The sequence below is a fragment of the Caenorhabditis remanei genome, chromosome III (genome assembly GCF_010183535.1).
Source record: "Caenorhabditis remanei strain PX506 chromosome III, whole genome shotgun sequence".
Classification (NCBI taxonomy): Eukaryota; Metazoa; Nematoda; class Chromadorea; order Rhabditida; family Rhabditidae; genus Caenorhabditis; species Caenorhabditis remanei.
In genome coordinates, this window is record NC_071330.1 from 17,029,150 (window position 1) to 17,049,194 (window position 20,045).

The 20,045-nt window shown below is 39.3% G+C and overlaps 6 protein-coding genes across 6 annotated transcripts; 3 read left to right on the top strand and 3 right to left on the bottom strand.

The window, feature by feature from the left end:
* Positions 1-1,426: 1,426 nt before the first annotated feature.
* On the top strand, positions 1,427-5,172 carry GCK72_011762 (uncharacterized protein; the record flags this gene model as incomplete). The annotated part of the gene is made up of 7 exons (XM_003100808.2): positions 1,427-1,513; positions 1,585-1,833; positions 1,886-1,966; positions 2,993-3,168; positions 3,243-3,386; positions 3,742-4,291; positions 5,008-5,172. 7 exons carry the CDS (start codon positions 1,427-1,429, stop codon positions 5,170-5,172), a joined length of 1,452 nt encoding a protein of 483 aa, XP_003100856.1.
* Positions 5,173-5,340: 168 nt separating this feature from the next.
* Positions 5,341-8,187, bottom strand: GCK72_011763 (uncharacterized protein; the record flags this gene model as incomplete). Its single annotated transcript, XM_053728660.1, has 6 exons — positions 5,341-5,608; positions 7,076-7,193; positions 7,239-7,460; positions 7,610-7,861; positions 7,905-8,023; positions 8,081-8,187. 6 exons carry the CDS (start codon positions 8,185-8,187, stop codon positions 5,341-5,343), a joined length of 1,086 nt encoding a protein of 361 aa, XP_053588237.1.
* A 1,936-nt stretch (positions 8,188-10,123) lies between these two features.
* GCK72_011764 (uncharacterized protein) lies at positions 10,124-12,957 on the top strand (the record flags this gene model as incomplete). The annotated part of the gene is made up of 5 exons (XM_003100779.2): positions 10,124-10,298; positions 10,342-10,715; positions 11,923-12,084; positions 12,141-12,219; positions 12,608-12,957. The coding sequence occupies 5 exons, from the start codon at positions 10,124-10,126 to the stop codon at positions 12,955-12,957; spliced, it is 1,140 nt and encodes a 379-aa protein (XP_003100827.2).
* Positions 12,958-13,233: 276 nt separating this feature from the next.
* On the bottom strand, positions 13,234-14,812 carry GCK72_011765 (uncharacterized protein; the record flags this gene model as incomplete). Its single annotated transcript, XM_053728661.1, has 5 exons — positions 13,234-13,290; positions 13,343-13,930; positions 13,975-14,469; positions 14,519-14,602; positions 14,657-14,812. The coding sequence occupies 5 exons, from the start codon at positions 14,810-14,812 to the stop codon at positions 13,234-13,236; spliced, it is 1,380 nt and encodes a 459-aa protein (XP_053588238.1).
* A 993-nt stretch (positions 14,813-15,805) lies between these two features.
* On the top strand, positions 15,806-18,638 carry GCK72_011766 (uncharacterized protein; the record flags this gene model as incomplete). The annotated part of the gene is made up of 5 exons (XM_053728662.1): positions 15,806-15,832; positions 15,890-16,094; positions 17,154-17,368; positions 17,577-17,774; positions 18,540-18,638. The coding sequence occupies 5 exons, from the start codon at positions 15,806-15,808 to the stop codon at positions 18,636-18,638; spliced, it is 744 nt and encodes a 247-aa protein (XP_053588239.1).
* Positions 18,639-18,848: 210 nt separating this feature from the next.
* On the bottom strand, positions 18,849-19,331 carry GCK72_011767 (uncharacterized protein; the record flags this gene model as incomplete). The annotated part of the gene is made up of 2 exons (XM_003100797.1): positions 18,849-18,993; positions 19,267-19,331. 2 exons carry the CDS (start codon positions 19,329-19,331, stop codon positions 18,849-18,851), a joined length of 210 nt encoding a protein of 69 aa, XP_003100845.1.
* Positions 19,332-20,045: the final 714 nt, after the last annotated feature.

Consider the following 20,045-nt stretch of genomic DNA (forward strand, 5'->3'; position numbering starts at 1 on the left):
ATATGCCCGACAAGACACGACTTTTCAAGAAGACTCCTCGTCGTTTTTTTTCTGTGCTCTTCCCTCGAGCAGCTCCGATGGGGAACATATGTTCGTTTTCTCGTTTTCGACAATTTTTATGGGCTCCTAGTTTATGGGTTCTAGTTTATGGACCAGAACCTCCTCTCTGTCGCTGCTGACTATCTTTTTGAAGAGGTTTTTGAACCTTTTGGGTACGTTTTGGGGGCCTTATGGAGGATTAGTTTAAAGACAGTGGGGGTTTTGGGGTCATGAGGTCGTTATCTGGGAGAAAAATTGGATTAAAGAAGCAAACATTTATATATTTTTAAGCAAACTTTTTTAAAATTCATTTCTGAGGAAATAAATCCGGATTTATAGTTTTTACTGTCCGATTAGAATTTGAACCTTTTTTATTGTAATTGCGAGAGTTCACCAGTCAGGAATTTGGAATTTTAACTTTTTGACATTTTATAAATTTTCAAGTTAAAACATTTATTTTGTCAGAACATGAAACATGAAACTTTAAGCTCATTTTCAGCATTTTGAGGGAATTGTAATTTTTTTGACATTTAATAAATCGATGCAACTTGAGACTTTCCTATGTAACTTTTTGTTTATTTTTCTACTATCATTAGACCTTTTAGCGGTAAACTATTCAAAAGTTTCATAAATATCTCTAAACTTTCAATTTCTGAAATTCAACCTGGGGAATTTGAAAATTCTTGTTATGTCTCATTACTAATTTTTTCACCCGCTTTATAGTCAGCACAGCTTGTTGCAGCTAAATTTTTTTAATAAAAAATCTTTCCAGCCATTCTGTCAATTAAAATTTGATTAATCCATTCCAGCCGTTCTATCAAACCCAATTTTTCAAATTAAAATAATTCCATACAGCTGTCGTCGGAACTCTTTGAGGGGAACTCAATGTGTTTCTTTTTCTTGAATGACACGTTCTCTATCATAACCGGAATTTTTACTTTCTTACTGTCTCAACGCTTCATTTCTAACTACTTGACAATTCGTGTTCCAGTTTCTGAATATTTTTCACAAAGATCCCTCTCAGCTCCACTTTAGCCGAACATTTGGTATTCTGAAGTCCGCCTTAAAAACTTTGACCTGAAATTCAATCTCCCCCAGAATACGTCAACGTCTATCCCATCTGGCTATAGTCAAGTCACACTTTTGATCGTTATCTCCCCCTAGCTTTTCCTTAATCTTTAATTTTTTCTTTTTTTTATCCCTCGTTTCTCATCCAAAGACGCTTAGCCTCCTCCTCTTCGTTTTGAAAAAAAACCAAACATCGTTGATCTTTGAGAGATGGGAAGCTGGAGAGCAATTTTAATTATCCTCTCTTTTATTTGATGTCTTGAAGTTATCTGGCGCACCTTTGACGCTTATATATTGTTTCCAGGGCGCGGGCGGCCTCATGCACTACCATCAACATCCACTCCTCCTCGTCACCATTTTTTTGATGCGATTCCTGCAGTCCAGCGTTGACGCCCTCTACGCAAATGTGAGTTCTTTGAATGGAATAATTATTTATTTGAATATAGAAATTTTAAATATAAAATTCAGAATATTCAGGTAAAACTGCAATGTGTGGATGCAGACGAGGTCACCGGCCAACTCCAAACCGATCTCATTTTCACACAAAAAGACGGTGTGCACACTTTCCTTCCAGCCTACACGGATTTGTGTGCTGAATCGACGAAATTCGACGACGCGCAGCGTGTGTACTTCTGTAAGAAGTGCCTCGAGAATTGCAGGGCTCGTGTCGAGTCGGCACCCAAAAATATCCTTATTGTAGCCGATGAGAGGGCGCCGAATAGCAGGGTAAGAGGGTTCTGGAATGTCTGGAAATTCGAAATATTTTAATGTTTTAAAGGTCTCATGGTTCCACGTGAATTCGCCGGTGGCTAACATCAGGGAGTCGGGGAAACAGTGCAATGTGGAGAATGTGCAAGGGGTGAGTAAAGAGGCGGAGCCTAATTGAGTGCTCAAATTTTTCAAAATGAAGATTATGAGGATTAAAGTTAGTTTTTTTGAGTTTTTAAAGGTGTTTTTTTACCGGAAAATAAGTTTTTTAGTTCTGGAATTGGAAAAAAATGAATAAAAGAAGGAAGTATTTCGGGCAGATGCACCATATTAAAGGGGGAAATTTGTTTCATAGACGTTTATTTCAAACAATCCCAAAACCAATTTTTAGAGCATTTTTTCTGAATTTTAAAAATCGTATTTTTTCATTAAAACTACCATATCACTGACAGGATCACTGCAGGACCCATGAAACATTGATTTCTGAAATCAGAGCAACAAGACGGTTCGAATGAGTATAATCATGCCATATTTCGGGGCAACTTTGATTTTCAACCCAAAACGGTCGCATTTTTCAAAATTTTCAGAGCATAGGCATGATTATACTCATTTAAAAGGGCTTGACACGCTGATTTCAACAATAAAAGACTCCTGAATCTCATTGCGATTCTGACTGGGTTCCTTTAGTTTTGAGCCTCGAAAATTTTCGAAAATCTGTAACTTTTCCAATTTTTACGCGATTTTGTTGGTATTACATCCAAAATCTTCAAAAAGGCAGAACTCGCGGAGATTTACATTTTGGTATAATTTTCAGCTCATAATATTCATTTTAAAGCGAGTTAAAGCTCGTAAAAGTGTGTTAGGCTTAGTTTTATCTTTATTGGATACGACTAAGACGGTCTTTTCCCCAGACACCAAACGTAGACTATGACAGGTGTCTCATAGGAACGTCTGAAAATTTCCTAGACAAGGAACTGAAAATTTCTCAGAAATTAGATGAATCAAGCAGGAGCCACACCTAATTCCCTATTCGAACCCGTCAATCTAATCGCCCCCTCCCCAGAAAAAATTCAGTCTCCTCACTTTCTCAGAATTCTTTATTCCTCCTCCCCTCGAGTTAGTAGGCAACCTGGCTGTCGCACCTCCGACGCGTTTCCCCAAACATGTCTTATTCCAGAACTCGATGGCCAACGAGGAGACGTCAACCGATGCGCTCCGCTCGTTTTCCAAAACGTCCGTCCTATTTGTGTCTATCTCATTTATTATTTTGATGGTTATTTCCTTAGCTTGGCTTGTTTTTTATTATGTTCAAAGGTTCCGCTATGCCCATGCCAAGGATCGACTTCAGAGAAGGTATAGGTTGGAACATTTTTCTATTATTTTTGGTTTTTTCCCACAATTTTAACAATTTTTAAAATAATTTTCAGATTATTCAACGCGGCGAGAAAAGCGTTGACCAGAATACCGACGATGACTATTACACCTGGAATGAATCAGGAGCTGCAGTCGGATTGTGCAGTGTGTTTGGATCCGTATCAATTGCAGGATGTTATTCGGTTATTGCCTTGCAAGTGAGTTTGAAGGAAGGAAAACTACAGTAGGCTCGTTTAAAGGCTCATAGACCTTAAAAATGCGCCACACCAAACCTAGTTAATATTTTTTATAACAAAATTTGAACAATTCCAGTTGTTTTGGATGTAAAACCAACAGAATCGAGTGAAAATCCAAAAAGTTAAAGATTTTCGAAAGTTTTCGAAAATAGTTGAGCTTCAAAACCAAAGTAGGGTCTATGCGCCTTTAAGCTTGATTACTATAGTTTTTGTGACAAGATCCTATTAAAGGGGATCAGTTCTGAGACGTTCTTATGAGCCTTTAAACCGGATAACTGGAAATTTCGTGGCAAGACCCTAACCAGAATAATTCCAGACATATCTACCACAAATCATGTATCGACCCATGGCTCCTGGAGCATCGTACGTGTCCAATGTGCAAAAACGACATTCTGAAACATTTTGGATACTGGAACGAGATCCGAAACGACATCCAACTCCCAGCCAACACCCGAGGAATGATTCCAGACGACTTCACGATTCGTTTAGAACTCGGTGACCGAGATGATCACGATCATGTTCACTCTCCAGACGACGCGATGTCTCCAGAAGTGCATTCAGAATCTTCAGACTCTCAAGGATTCTCATTCGACCATTCAGAGCATACAGAGACATTCGGCTTCTCCACACCGTCCGTACCTCCACAGCTAGTGTTGAACGCGTCGAATGCAAAGTCATTCGTGATGCCAATGTCATCGAGATCCAACTTGAATTCTTCCGATCAGTGCCGTCCTCAAACTTCAATCGCCAACAATTTCCGATCGGCGAGAAATGCGAGAGAGCATCGTGCCAGTTTGCATGAGATTTCAACGGCCGCTCAGAGACCACAGACCTCGTTGCCAGGACAGATTGTTAACTTGGTTCAGGTAAGAAATATCGAAAAATTGATTAAAAATTTGAAATCTGCGTAAAAAATGGTTTCTGGGTACTGTTGGTTCGGCACCCAAAATACCCCAAATTTTCTTTAAAAATACCGAAACTCTAACTCACCCAGGAGTTATCGGAGTCAACAAAACTAAAAAATTTGGTTTTTGAGGTTATAAGATTCAAAATGAGTTCAATATTGCCCACATCCCGATTTTGGCCCAAACACGCGACGCGACCGTGTCGCACTCCCCTCAAAATTCAAAGTCAAGTCTATATGGGGCTCATTTTGAAGCTAAAGATGTGGAAAACTCAAATTTTGTAGTTTCCAGGCCATTTGTTCTTAAAATTTTGGGAATTTTTGGAATTTCGTGAATTTTCGAAAATCTGAAAATTACAAAATGTGCTATAACTCGGTTGGATTTAGACTAAAAACCAAATTTTTTAAATTTCTGGAATCAGCTCATCAAAACGCTTCAAATGAGTATAATCATGGCTATGTTCTGAAATTTTTGAAAAATGGGACCGTTTGGGTCAAAAATCAAAGTTATCCGAAATATGACATGATTATACTCATTTGAACCGTCATGTTGTGCTGATTTCAAAAATTAATGTTTTATGGGTTCTGCAGCGATTCTGTGGTCGTTTTTGCGACAAAACTTTTTTCGAAATATTTCGAAAATCTTTAACTTTTTAAGTGTAAATTTTTTTATTCCAGGTAAAATCCCGCTCCGCGTCAATCACCCGTTCGGCAGCCACAATTCGAAAGGAGAGTCTCCCAACACCCATTGAGATCACAACAACTACAGTAATCCCCTCCACGTCATCGTCCTCGGGGACTACAATGACAACTGCCACCTCGTCGAATAGCCATGTGATTTAGATTTATTATTTTCTCCCGGTTTTAATATCATTTTTGTATGTATTTTTGTCAGTTTTTTTGGAATTTGACGGGTTGCTCATCTTCTTTTTCTTTTGTACCTTTTTCCTCCTGTCTCTCGCTATATTTTATGATCTCATAGAATGAATTTATTTGATTAAAAACATATTGTTAATGACATTTCAACGCACTAACCAAATTATTGATGTCTACATTGGTGAACTTGTTAGAGACAGGCACATTTTGAACACCGTCTGGGATTCCGGGCATTTGAGCGCCATTCAAGGAAACCACGACAACTTCATCAAACTTTGGGAATGGGTTGAATAGAGATGGAACATTTGTGAAATCTTTCCGTGCTGTTAGGAAGACAAGAGTCGTGTACCCAATGTCATCCATTGATGGCGACCATTGGAATCGTTGGGCTCCGGTGATGGCGCTGAAATTATATATTATATATGAGTTGAAAGGGTGTTACAGTACCGCTCAGAAGGTTATCAACTTTGGATGTTTTAGTGGAAACGCACCAACTTTGACAGTGTATTTCGTTATCACGTGATTGTCTTACAACTTTTATTTTGTATGGGCTCCAGGCTTGGTCGGAGTCGGAGAATCGGATAATCCGATTCTCCGACTTTTTTCGGAGAATTTCTCCGACGGATAATTCTCCGACTTTTTTTTTCGGAGAAATTATCCGTCGGATAAATCTCCGACTTTTCATTTCGGAGAAATTATCCGTCGGATAATTCTCCGACTTTTCATTTCGGAGAAATTCTCCGAAATTCTCCGATTCTCGGAAAAAAAAGTCGGAGAATTTCGGAGAATACCGGAGACGACGACACTCAAAACCCTGTTTTTGTTGTATTTTCACTGGCAAAAGCTTTGAATGATGATTAAACATGTTTTAGAAAGGTGAATTCTGAAAAACGCAACAGAAAATACGTTTCAGAAGCATTTTTGGGAACATTTTTGGATTCTCCGAAATTATCCGAAATTCTCCGATTCTCCGAGAAAAAAAGTCGGAGAAAATTTCGGATATCCGATTCTCCGAGTTTTTTTTTCGGAGAAAAAGTCGGATATCCGATTCTCCGACTTTTTTTTTCGGAGAAAATTTCGATTCTCCGATTCTCCGAAAATTTTTCTCCGACCAAACCTGATGGGCTCGATAGAACAAAAATATCACATTTTTTTGTAGTTGACTATTTTTTGTAGGGGCACGGATCTTGAAAGTTATAGGTTGTCAAAGTAATGTATTCCTGAAACCGACTAATTTCAGCGCAAGTTGGCGAAATTTTGGAGCTTTTCACTTTGACATCCTGTGACTTTTAAAATAGTATTCCTACAATAAAACGGTCAACTACAAAAATTATGTGCTATTTTTGCTCTTTCCAACCCATACACAACAAAATTCGTCGCACAATCAGGCGATACCGAATCTCTATACTCTTCAAATGTCGTGTAAGTTTCAGCTTGGTTAGTGTTAGTGAGCAACCTAATTTACTAAACCATGACTTGCAGGCGTTATGACCTTCAAAACAATTAAAAATTTGAAAAATTCCTAGATTTTTGTGAGACAGACCGACTACTGAATAAGCTTACATAGTTAAACTCAGATTTTGATATCTAGAAACGCGTCCAAGACGCGCCAGACGTTTCGTTAACATTACATCCCGTGAGCCCGTAGAGATATGAGTCGTGACATATATCATTGGAAAGCTGAGAAAACGCTGATTTCAAATATTGATTCACTTTTTCCCCTCGAGGCCTGGTATTCGAGAAAAACGAAGTCAAAATACCAAAACCCTGGGCAAAAACTGAATATATATTTGAAATAAGGATTTTCTCGGCGTTCCAATGATATAAGTCGCAACCCATATCAGCTTTTTTCAGATATAAAAAAACTCACTCCGTAATATTATAAGCCAAATCAGTGTGTCCATCATCCCACACATTCCCTGCTAACAAATTATCAAATTGTCGTTGACTCCAAGCGGCGCTATGATCGAATTGTTGGTCGTATTTCGCTGAATTCCTTCGCCGTTTTAATAAACTGTATCCATAAAACTTACTGTATCCATAAAACGAGACACTCATATAGAACGTGCACACGTTTCCATTAGACGATGGGTTAGCAAACAGAGAATCTGTCACAGCTCGGATAAATTCTCGTTCCATGTTATAGAAATTGAGTGCATTCGGATCGGTATTCGGGTCACCAATTGACTCGGAGTCCGCCATAAATTTGATCATGTTCTCCTCTTTTCTGGCGGGGCGTGTCGTTGTTTTTGGTGCTGGAAGAATGCTGGATTAACACGACACACGTGATACAACCGCGCTCTACCGAACCTAATGAAAATTGCGTGCAAAATTAAAAGAATCAGAGAAAAACAGCCATCCCTAAAGGGGTAAGAACTGTGCCAAGCTTATAAAAACTACTTACGGATCGTTGGCACCGTTGGTGCACCCTGTGCCACTCCATAGCAGAAGAATGGGTAAGCCTTCGCACAATCTTGTGCTTGCCACCGCCCGTCTGACTCCCTCATGGCTCCACAGTAACCTTGGGTAGAGTCTGGCGCCCAATTCACAAAATTCAGATCACTTCCATCAATCCATTGCCACGTGCCGTCTGCTGTCATATCAGTGAGCCCGAGCCAGAAATAGTTGGCGAAGACGTTCGAGTGGCTGGAGAGGTCTAGAAAATATTTTGGAAAATATAAAGTGAAAAAATCTCTTACTGTACAAAAAGCGGTTATCAATCATGGTGGGGACGGTTGCCAGGTGATAGCCACCGTAGTCGTAGCAAGCTTTTTCAGCATCGTGGAATGACAGGGCGCCTTTGTGCACCACGTAGCAGCTGGAAAAAAAATTGAACAGTTTCTGGGTTACTGCAGCTTTAAAGCTTCAAACTCACTATCTTCCACTGGGATCCAGCTTTTCTTCTCCAGGACATACTACCGCTGCCAATAGACCGTTAGAAAAAAGAGCCAATAGTGAAAACGAGAAAATCAAACTATGCATGATGAAGACGACTGATAAGGAAATTGGAAAATGTGTGTCTTTAAATAGGTTGCAAAAACCGGAGGAGAGTATCAAAGTATCAGTGAGGGGCTGCCATTTAGGTGGAGAGGGAAACGGAATTTTCTGCTAACTGATAAGAAATGAAATTAAAGAATGACGAGATCAAATTTAGGTTGATCAGTTGTAAATGATGATGATGATGATTTTGAAATATATGTGTACATACCTAAAGGTCACTACTTAAAGCTCTGCGGTTCCGACACAGAAAAGAATGGTGGGGGATGTCAATAACACAGAGAAAATCTTCCGTTTTTGGGAGTTTTGATAATAATTTAATTAATAACATAGAAAATATCCTAATTTTAGAAAAATTAATCATTTTTTGAGTCTCCAAAAAATTTTAATGAGATAACGTGTTGTGGGAGACAAAACAATAGAATAAACAGGGAGAAATAAGAAAGACCTCCTTATAGGAAGGAATGAGGGGAGAATGACTGAGTACTGGTCAACTAGCAGATGTGTGCAGGGCGAAGCCTACTGGCAGTGACCGGTGTGATTCCTCAAGGAGATCAACTGGCAGATGGTATTATGTGAAGAAAAATGGGCTCAATAGGCAAAGAATGGTCCCAAAATTTTTGGGTGTCACAAATTTCAGAACTGAATGGTCTCAACCGCAAAGAATGGTCCCTCAAAATTGACTCAAATTTTCAAATTCTTTGGCTGATTTTTGGCTGAAGGTGTGAGGCTGAAGACGTGGGAGAGAACTTTTGTGTTACTTAACCTTTTTCTTAGGATTAGGTTTCTTAGAAATTTGGGAAAAAAAATTGACAAAAACTATTAATTTGTCAATTTTTTTTTCGAATTTCCAAGAAACCTAAGCCTAAGAGAATAGTGAAAAGTGGTCCCTCACAAGAATCACACTCATTGTGTAAGCTTTGTCCCTCTTTCAGCACACGATTCGGAATCCCCCAAAAAAAATTTTTGTGTCAGGTGGCCACGGGCCCTTCCTAAACCTAGGTAAAAAGGCGCGTGAAAATTAGTTTTGCTGAAAAACTTTAAAATTTTGAGTTGGGACCATTCTTTGCGGTTGGGACCATTCTTTGCCTATTGAGCCGAAAAATGTCCCAGACAATATACCGAAAGAGAAAATGTGTGAATTAATAGGCATGTTTACATGTTTACATTGGATAAAGACACCGATTATTTACTTGAAGTACCGCAGTAGGAATAAATAATAGGGGTCAGGAAAAAGTAACTTTTCAAGAAACGAAAAACAAAACAAAAACTACTAGAAAACGAAAACTAGAGAATCTCATATGAAAGTTCTGAATTTATTTCACTCAAGTTCTGACAGGATCCATAAAACATTGATTTTCTAAATCAGCGCAATAAGACGGTTCAGAAAAGTATAATCATGCCATATTTCGGACAACTTGGATTTTTAACCAAAAACGGTCCCATTTTTCAAAATTTTTCAAAGTTTCACTTTAGTTCATTTATGACTCGAGCTTTTAATGAGTTGTTTTTGATATGATCTAGAGGGGACGTATGATTAGTAGAATGAGAAAAAGGGGAAAGAAGAGAACGACTGTCTACCACGGAGTAATGTCGGACATATGGCAGTAGTCTATTCCTAAAGACCTGTAGGGGCGGGGCTTATGTGTTTCTGAGTGTCCATCTGTCCAGAATGGTTTGAATCATTAAAGTTAATTATTTTGCTATCTGACTTTACTCAGCCTTTTTTCTCATTAAGAGCAAGATTTAAGCTTATGTAGGCCCAGAAAATACTTTTTAATCTCAAAAAAGTTGGTTTTCCTGACATTATTTGAAAATCTTCATCAGCAAATTCAAGTTACTCTTAGCCTTATCATTTTGTCACCTTTGTGATGGAACTTACTCAAAAAAACTATCAATTTTCAGCTCTATACCGTCCACAATGGCCTTCCAGCACAACATGGTCCCTCCAACAGCCCAATATGGCACCAAGAGACAAAAGAAAGTGGTGTGTGAGTTTCCCGTAGCCGCGATTCGTGTGCGAATCCGGGAAGGTACGGTAGACCACATTTTGGAGAAGCACAGTAAGGATTTCGATTTCGCGATCGATGGAGAAAGTAAGTTCTTATCTATTTAAAGTCCCCTATTTCCAAATTTCAGCTTACCCACCGATGATCGAGTACAAAGTGTCGAAGTACATCCAAGAGATCATCAGCACGTCCTCTCAAGTCTTCCTCTCAGTTGCGAGGAGTACACGTGCTGACTCGATCATGATGTACTTCAGAAGGCCACAGGACAAGATGCATCACTGCTTCCCACTGGCCTATGAAGAGGACAATTGCTACCGGATAAGCACCGGTTACAAGAAGCGGTTTGATGAGGAGTCCTTCTCCGGGACATGGGTGCAATGTGGAAGTCAAGCAGTGGTTGACTACTGGCCTGGGATGATGGGAGTCTTTACGAGAGGGAGCGTGGCGGACAGCGGGCACTACTGGAATATACATGGTCGTCCGATGCAGCAACAGCAACCTATGGTATACCCTGTCCCTCTTCAACCCATTTACCTTGTTCCCATGAAAATTTCATATGTCTCACACCAAGAACTTGTTTGTGTACAGTAATACTTCTTTTCCTACTTTTTTTGTTATTTTTTAATTTTTTGTACTTTTTCCTTTGTCTATTTCTAATCTCCATTGTATGTCATATGTTATCATGTTTTCGTTACTAATTTATCATATTCTATGATTTGTCCTATTACTAGTTTTGTACCATACTTTGTATTTTTGTACTTTTTTCAAGTTGCTAATAAAAAATTTATAAAATCTCAAAGCCATCTGTCATTTTCACAGATATTTACAATATGTTCCAAGATAGAGCGTCTCAGATCATTCCCACGATTACAGTATGTACCAAGTAGGACCTCGTGAGAACAGTGCTCTCCGTCTCAATGTGAAGACGATTACAGTAGGTGTTTATAGGTAGTGCGAGTCCTTCTGAATGCGTTTTAGTTTCTCATTTTCCTTTAAGGTAGTCTTTTAGCGAAAGGTGATGGTGATTTTTTGAATTTTATTACACATAGAGATTAAGTTATTTTGAATCTGATGCACTTTATCGTTTGTCGATATCTCTTCTAGAAAAAAATTAATAACTTTTTTTTTAAATTTGAGAATGACGGTCTACATTTTCGATAAAGTTAAACTTTGATTACTCCGTTAATTTGTGATTATTTTTTCTTAAATTTAGCACAAATACAGATTAAATGATGTTACATCTGAACCATTTTACCGTTTGTCGATATCGCTTTTAGAAAAAAAGTTATAGCATTGTTTTCATTTTAAGCCTGACGATCTTCGTATTTCAACATGTCAATTGCAGTATCTCAGTTAATTTGATATCATTTTCTTTTAAATTTGACGCAAATACAGATTGAAATATGTTAAATCTGTTAGACTTTACCGTTTGTAGGTATTTCGTCTCAAAAAAAATTTTACAACTTTTTTTCGATTTTGAGTTTTTCTCACTATATGACGATACTTCCAACAATAAGCCAGCGGTATCTCAGTTAATTTCATTTTTTTTTTGAAATTTGGCAAAAATTTAGGTTAAATTATGTTAAATGTGATACGCTTTACTGTCTGTTGATATCTTTTCTTTAAAAAAAACTTAACAGCATTTTTTCTTGGTTTTTATTAAGTCTTTTTGTTCGTTTCATTTCCCTTACACTTTTCTCCCAATTTTCAGATATATACATTCATCATGGCCTTCAACGCCACCGCTAGCCAAGCCGAGGAGCAGATGTGGGTGAACACCCCACCACCAACCCATCCAAACCGTGGAAGAGCAGGATTCGGGCCGATGGAGCAGCCGTTAGCTCTGGTCCAATTCCTGATCGCAGGAATTTTGGTGAGTTTTCATTATTTCGATCTTAAAATTAGAATTCTCAAACCAATACATTTTAGGTGGTCATTCGAGAGGGAACCGTGCGGCATATTTTGGAGAAGCACGAAAAGGACTTCAAGTTTGAAATAAAGGAAATTGGTGAGTTATGATTATGAGCGGGATGTCGGCGTTGTAGGGGAAATCGAAATTGGGAAGGAATTATGAATTTAAGAAGTTAGGAATATGATATTCAAATTCAGCACGTCGAGAGCTTTCAGAAAAGTATAATCATGCCTGTAATCCGATCACGTTGGGTCCCACCACGAAAACTACAGTAACCCAGTGGGACCCTTGAAATTGCTGCAAACCCCCGTCATGATTATACTTTTCTGAACCGCCTGAACAAGCTAAAACTGAAAAGTTAAGTTTCACACTTTTTGTGACAAAATGAATTTTCGAATTTTCGAAAAGTTTCGAAACTCTGTAGCTTGTTCAGTTCTTAGAGTTTTCTTTATGTATTCTAGATCTTAATCGACCCCATTTTCAGAGGACTGGCCAACGAAGGAGCACATCGTGGCGACGTATATCAAGAATACGATCGTCCACGCGGAACAGCTGCTCATCACGGACGAGAGACGGTCGAAGGAGAATTCCCTGCTCATCCACATGCGGAGACCGGTGGACCGGATGTTCCACCGGTTCGTGATCACACATGAGGCTGGAAACCTCTATAGGCTTGAGACCGCTTTCAAGTTGTATCCAGATGTGAGTCTTCTCACGGGATACATGGGAAGGTGTCTGGTACAGTATGACCATGGGGTCCAAGAGGTGTTGACTGCTGCCAAGGTGGATAGGAGGAATCTACATATTGCTAGGATTCATGGAAACTACTTGTAATGATATCTCCAATATTATTGTTTTTTTTATTATGTACCTATCATGTCATTTCTTACTCTGTTACTTCATTGTATCATTTTTTAGGTTTAACAGTTCATAATAAATTAATTAAAATTTATGTCTTCTATGCTCAGATTTTCTTATCGCCATCTGTCAATGAGTCGGTTACAGTATCTACTGAGATTCCCCGCGTTCTTTTTCAGTGTCGGCACCAAGGTTATTTTCAAAATCTTTTATTAACATTTAATTAATCTACTTATTATTGGGATGCAATCTCTATGGGTTGGCTGCACAAATGGCGAGAGGTGTCGGTCGATTGTATGGGATCCGCAACTGGAATAGATGAGGATTAGTGATTTAAAGAACCAATGAGATCCCAACTTACCATCTGTCCTCTCGCATGCTTGACACGATTCCACGCGTCACGATACTGCAAGAACCACACCAGTATCGACTGCTCTAGAATGGCGCTCACGTAACCCTTGTTGCCAAGGTACCTTGATATTGTGGAGGAGCAGACACCTAGGTCATCAGCTATCTTTTTCTGCGTTATTCCTCTCTCCTGCGTCCACTCCTTTATTTGTTGACGAAGGGTAGCTGAGTCAATATCCATCAACTTCGCGAGCTCCCTTGGGTCATATCTATTGTCGTATAGCCGTCTTTTATAGACCACTACCGTTGTCTTTGGAGCTTTCCGCTGCGGTCGTGTAGGTCCGTGGGATCCAGAAGACGTAGGAGGGGTCCCGTAAGATTGTGGTCCAAAATATCCTTGACTTCCAACAGGTGCATATACCATGAATGGATACGACGCATATAGAAAGGGGAACCCATAGTAGCGTTGAGATTGTTGAGATTCAGCGGCTCCGTTAGAGGATCCAGATGGCTCTGGAAATTCTGATGAGCTCTGAGGTCCCGATGTTGATCCAGGAGGGAACTGAGTCCCAATCGGTGCATACGGTGATCCGGAGAAATTCTGAAATCGAGGAGGTGTGAATTCTAAAGTTTACGGTCGGATACCTGAGACCCGGATGACATATTTTGAGATCCATAAGACCACTTAGATCCAAAAGATCCCGGTGTTTGAGTAGGCGCATCTGGGGGTCCGGAGAAATTCTGAAGTCCAGGAGACCCAGATGACATATTTTGAGATCCCTGGAATCCAGAAGACCCTGCTGGGTTGAGTCCGGTAGATTGGGGTCCAGGGCATCCTTGACCTCCAGCTGCTACTCCATATGCCATATATGGATACGATCCGAAAGGAAAGGGGTACCCATAGTACCGTTGAGATCCAACGGCTCCGGTCGGTCCGTTTGAGGGTCCAAGGGGGCCTTGAGATCCAGTGGCTCCCGTATATTGAGGTCCAGATGTTCCAGCTCTCAGAGCTCCTCCGGATCCCCAGTAATTTGCTCTATCATGAAATCCTTGATGTCCGGTCGGAGGCACCTGAGACTCTGCCACATGCGCTCCAGGTGACGCCCATCTTTGAGACCCTTGAGGCGATTCTGAAGATCTCTGAAATCCAGAAATCTCTAATTATGATGATCCAGAGTCTAGTGTATACCTGAGATCCTTGAGATCCATATGACATGTGCAAGGGTTCATTTGAGGGTCCTTGGCTATCAGATGACGGGAATTCGGAAGATTTCTGAAATTTCAATGTATTTTCAATTTTTAAACTGTCAGAATGTCTCTACAGTACCTGAGTGTCTCCGCCAATTTGCTGGTACGGTTGAAAGCGGTACATATTCTGTCGGATCATGTAGAACTGATAAATTATCTGCTGATTCGACAAGCCGGATGCGATTAGACTTCCGAGAATATTCTTTTGGTGCGGGGTGATGTTTAATACACTCATTTTGTGGAGGTGTCTGCAGAAATACGATGGTTAGGACTCCAGGGCGAGAATATGGGGGAAAATGGGAAAAAGAAAAATTAAAATACTAGTAAGATCGAGTTTAGAAGAAGTCGCTTTTTAAAGAAAATACAGATGGCTTGAAACTCAACGTTATGTGGTGAAAAATATACCAAAATAAAAATAAAACTGGAAAGTTACGAAAATTTTTGAAACTCCGTAATTTTTTATTTTTCACTAGTTTTTTTCTGATTTTTAGCTCAAAAACCCGCGAAACCTGTGTCAACCTGTTTTGGCTCGGTTTGGAAGTATTATACTAAAGGTATTCTTAAGCTGATTCTAAAAATGATATTAAAGTTTTTATATGATCGGAATTGGCGGCTTTTTATAAGTCAAATGACATCTGAAGTTATTGAAAATATTCAGAAATATCATAACTTGCCCAAAATTGACAATTTTTAAAGGTTTTTAGCTCAAAAAATAGAGAATTTGATGCACTTTTCAAAAATAATAAGTTTCTAGCTAGGCTATAAGTTTTCACACTAAAGAAAAGGAAAAATCTGAAAATCCGCGCTTTTCTCATTCTAGGCGAATTCCCTAACCTATATTTTCCTAATCTATGACAATTACACCAAAAAAGCAAAAAAGGCCAAAAATGAAAGAAAGCTATTAAATTTTAAAAGAAAGGAAATGTATTGATCTCTCTTCCCTATTTCTCTATTTCTGCTCAATCCCCACACTCTCTCCTTTCCGCCAATTCCGATAGATCAAAAACAGTTTTCACGCATTGAATAGACAAGGGTAACTCCGCCCACATTGGTCAAAGGTACGTCTAGAAATATTAATTTTTTACGTAAAAAAATTAATATAATTTTGAACTGTTTACGTTTATAAGGCTAAGGGTCAATAAGCCACGCCCACTTTTTTCTCCACGTGGTGGTTTTCGTTTTCCAAATTTTCAATTATTTCCTTCGTTCTCACGGTAGATACAATAGGATGAGCAGCAAAAGTGAAGTTCCACAGGTGAGTGCTTAGAGTGCAATAGAGCACATTTGCATTTTCAAAACCCATAAATTCCAGGACTTTTTCAACGACCTCGACGAGATTTCGGGTGATTTCTCCGCGCAATCGCTGAGGCAAGCACTGGAGAAAATTGAGACGATGGAGTTGGATCATGTGCCCGCCGAGCATCGTGTCGGAGTGTTGAGACGTCACGCCGAGTATCTGTATATGTTGAGTAATTATCAGACGATGAAAGACAAACGCATCGAGATGTTGGAGAATGGTAAGTGAGTCACTGGAGTAGCGCCAAGAAAAAAAACTAGAAATTAGTGTCATGGTACTACTGATTGTCCCATCAAGTAAATTGGGGCGTACTGATCAAGCGTAGAGCTTCATTTTTGTAGTTGACAACTTTTTTGTACGGACACTCCCTAAAGAGTTACGTATCGACAAAGTATTTTCTGTCTCAAATCGACCCATTTTAGTGTCAAATAGTGATGTGGTCTTAAAATGACCATAAGTCTCTATTCGGTGTCCGTACAAAAAAGTTGTCAACTACAAAAATGAAGCGCTATGTTTAATCTATATAAAACAGTAAAAATGTACTTGATGGGACAATCAATATTACCATGACACACTCTCAAAGATGGGCAATTTCAGCTGAAAACGGTTAAAGTTTACAAACTTTTGACCGGTACTAAAGGGTAAATGAGCTAATAATCAGAATTGCGTCAAGACACCAGGAATGTGTCAATTCTTTGATTATCAGGTTTCTGGTGTCTCCACGCGTTCTCTGTTTCCTAACGCACATCCCGTTTGGTAGACTTTCTGAAGCCTTTCGGTCTCCTGAAGCATCGTTGAGCTCCCAGTTTCAGTCTCTTGACGGACTTGCAATTCCACTGCCCTGATGGAGTTATTATAGCTTGGCGTATTTCTAGTGAGCTGGTGCATTTCCAGTCGAGGACCGTTCGAGTCTGCAATGTCATACAGTACTGTGCAAAAATATACGAACTTTGACTTCTTTCAGTGGAAAATTTCCAACTTTGAGAGGGTGTTACGGTATCACTTGTTTGTCCCACAAAGTCAAATATGTTTTAACCATACAGAACAAAGGTAGCCCTTCATTTTTGTAGTTGACCACTTTTTTGTACGAGCACTCCCTAGCAAGTTACGTATTGACAAAGTAGCGATCTTTGAGCTGTCTTTTTTTTCGTATATTTTTGCACGGTAGTACTGTAGCTCTATCCCTGTATAGTCGAGTACTTGTACTTTTTCTGCGCACGACATTTTCTAGGATCACTTTTTCTCTTATTCACTTTATAAGTTATCCCCCCATTTCCAGCCTTCAAAAAAGCCCGCCAAGGCCACGTGATGGATCCAACAGACTTGGACTGTGCGAAGACTCTGTGCTCCACTTGCGGACGTCTTGCCGAGGAGAGTTCTATGAAAAAGAAGGTGGATTATGGATTCAAGTTCAAGGCATATCTCGATGAAGCGATTGCTATGTGTGATCCAGACTTTGATCTGTGTCATATGAGAGGACGGTTCTGTTATACGGTAGGGCTGTCTGTGTGTCTGTGTGTCCGGATGTCCTTCTAAGAACCAAAAAAACTTGCACTTACATTCCCCTTTAAGGTCAAAAACCGTGGGACTCTTCTCTTTTTTTCGTGACTTTTTTTCTTTTTCTGAGCTTTCTGAAATTATTCTCAAGTACCCGACGAACTGCAAAAAAGTGAAAACAAGTCAAAAATCAGAAGGTTTTCAGGTCGCCTCGATGTCATTCGTCGAACGTTGTGCCGCCAAAATGATCGGACAAATTCCGGACGTCTCGTATCAGAATGCGTTGGATGATTTGCTGAAAGCGGATCAGCTCATGCAGGGTGCCGCCGAGAATCAGCTTTTCATTGGGAAAACGTTCTTGGCGATGGGAAATTTGGTCAAGGCGAAGAAGTGGTTGATGAAGGTAGAGTAGGGAAGTACCATATCTCTGATGAGACCGCTGCAGGATCCATCAAATATCGATTTTTTCAATCTGCGCGATAAGACGCTTCAAATGAGTATAATCATGCCACATGTACGGACAACTTTGATTTTTGACCCAAAACGGTCGCATTTTTCAAAAATTTCAGATCATAGGCATGATTATACTCATTTGAAGCATCTAGACAAGCTGATTTCAGAAATTTAAGAGTTTTCCGTTTCAGACTCAATTCAACCGAGTCATAGCGCTTTTTGTGAATTTCAGATTTTCGAAAAGTTTCGAAAATCGATAACTTTTTAAATTTTCGCTATTTTTCACTAATTTTTGAATTAAACGAACGGAATTGAGTTGAACTTTCTATAAAAATACCTTCGCTTTAATCCCCTGCAGTACCCCGGTGGATTTCGTGGCAGGACCCAAATTTAGCAAATTTAGCAAAATTTTCAGAACCTAGGCATGATTAGACTTTTTTGAAAGCTCTTGGCGAGATGGTTTCAAATATCTAACTGATATTTTGAATGGAGCAGAACGTACCAAGTTACGATGACTTTTGTGAACTTTTGACGGTATAGTCCTAAAAATGTCTTGTTGAGCTGATTTCAAAAATGAGATTTCAGTTAGCGGTTTTTTTATAATCCGACATCTGTAGTTATTGAAAATGTTCAAATATAGTATAACTTTGCTCTAGTTTGACAATTTTTCAAGATTTTTAGCTCAAAAGGTCATAAATTTTCCGCCGTGTTTCAGGTGGCCACCAACGAGGTCGACACGGTAATCGATCAAGAATACGTCGACGAGGCGAAAGCACTTCTGGAGGAAAAGAAGTTGAAGGCGATCAAATGGTGAACTCTCGTTTTTTTACGCAATAACCAAGAGAGAGAATAAATATGTCAAACTGTATCACTAGATTTATTGTTTTATCGGTGATTTTTTTTGGGGGGGGGGGGAGAATTATAATATTACCATTCAAAATTTATCAGAAAAAGAGAAAACGGAGGTTCATCATCGTCGTGACATCAAAAGTGGGCGGAGTTTTAAACAAAAGGGGAGTGTAGATCACGAAACTAGTAGAAGTGCGAGTGTCGGTCGATACGGTCGGAAGAATATCGTTGGCAGTTGGGTTCGTTTTCGCATGTAGGATGGTCCCAGCTCAGACACTTTTCTGCCCTGCTTTTTGTCTTTGGTCGGTTCGGATTGCGATCTGGAAATATGGGGAATTGATAGTTAGAAGGTCTGAGGGAATCACAATCCCTATCAGTATCGCTATCCCTATCCGTATCGCCATCCCAGCGAATCATAGCGAATGATAGCGAAATATGATATCGAAAAAATGCTACCAAAAGATACCGAAAATGCACTATTCTTATTTAGTGACAGTCATCACATTAATTCCGAAAATATCGAAAAACGATATCGAAAAATGATAGCGAAATTTACCGAAAATCCGCCATAAACCCGAAAAAGGATGACTTACATGACTTGTGAGACGAGCAGCACGGCAAATAGTAGTAATATTATCCAGCGCCGCATCGGCGCCATTTGTGTTACCTGAAAAAATGAAGATTTTGAAGTGATCGAGCGGGAATTCAAAAAAATTTCAAAAAACGGAAATTCGGGAAAAAAGGAAAAAGTTGGGAGAGGGTGGATATAAATATATATTCTAGGCACAAGAATAAAATAAGATTAAATTGAAAATAGAAATAAATAAAATTGACAAGAAAATTATGGGTTGGCTTGGTCAGAAAGTGGAAAGGAAAGTGAAAAGTGCTCCAGGACTATTTTAGGTTACTCGAAAAGAGTCAGAGAACCCAACACATAAGTGACGTGGCAAAAAAAAACGAAAAAAAAACGAAACATGGAAGAAAAAGTGTTGATAATCAATCAGGAAATAGGTCAAATCGAGAATTTTTTTGGTTTTGGCTACAAGGAGAAAAGGGGACAGGAAGATGAGGGTAGGAGATCTTAGAAAATGGAAAAAATGCAAGAAATCGCGTACGAGGTGCGCCAGAGACTCTTTGAAGCAGTGAAACAACTCAGAGTGCCTAGGGCGCCCCAGACGGTCTTAAAAATATATTTTCTGATTCCAGACCGAATTTTTTTGTCAAAAACTGACATTTTCAGAAGTTTTAGGCCACGCCTCTCCTTTCCACCCACCTACTCTTAAAGTGTATTAATTTTTGATGTTTTTTGCAACGAGTTTCAGAAAGCTCTTGAATTTGACATTATTTTTTGAAGTTTTAAATTTTAAATGAC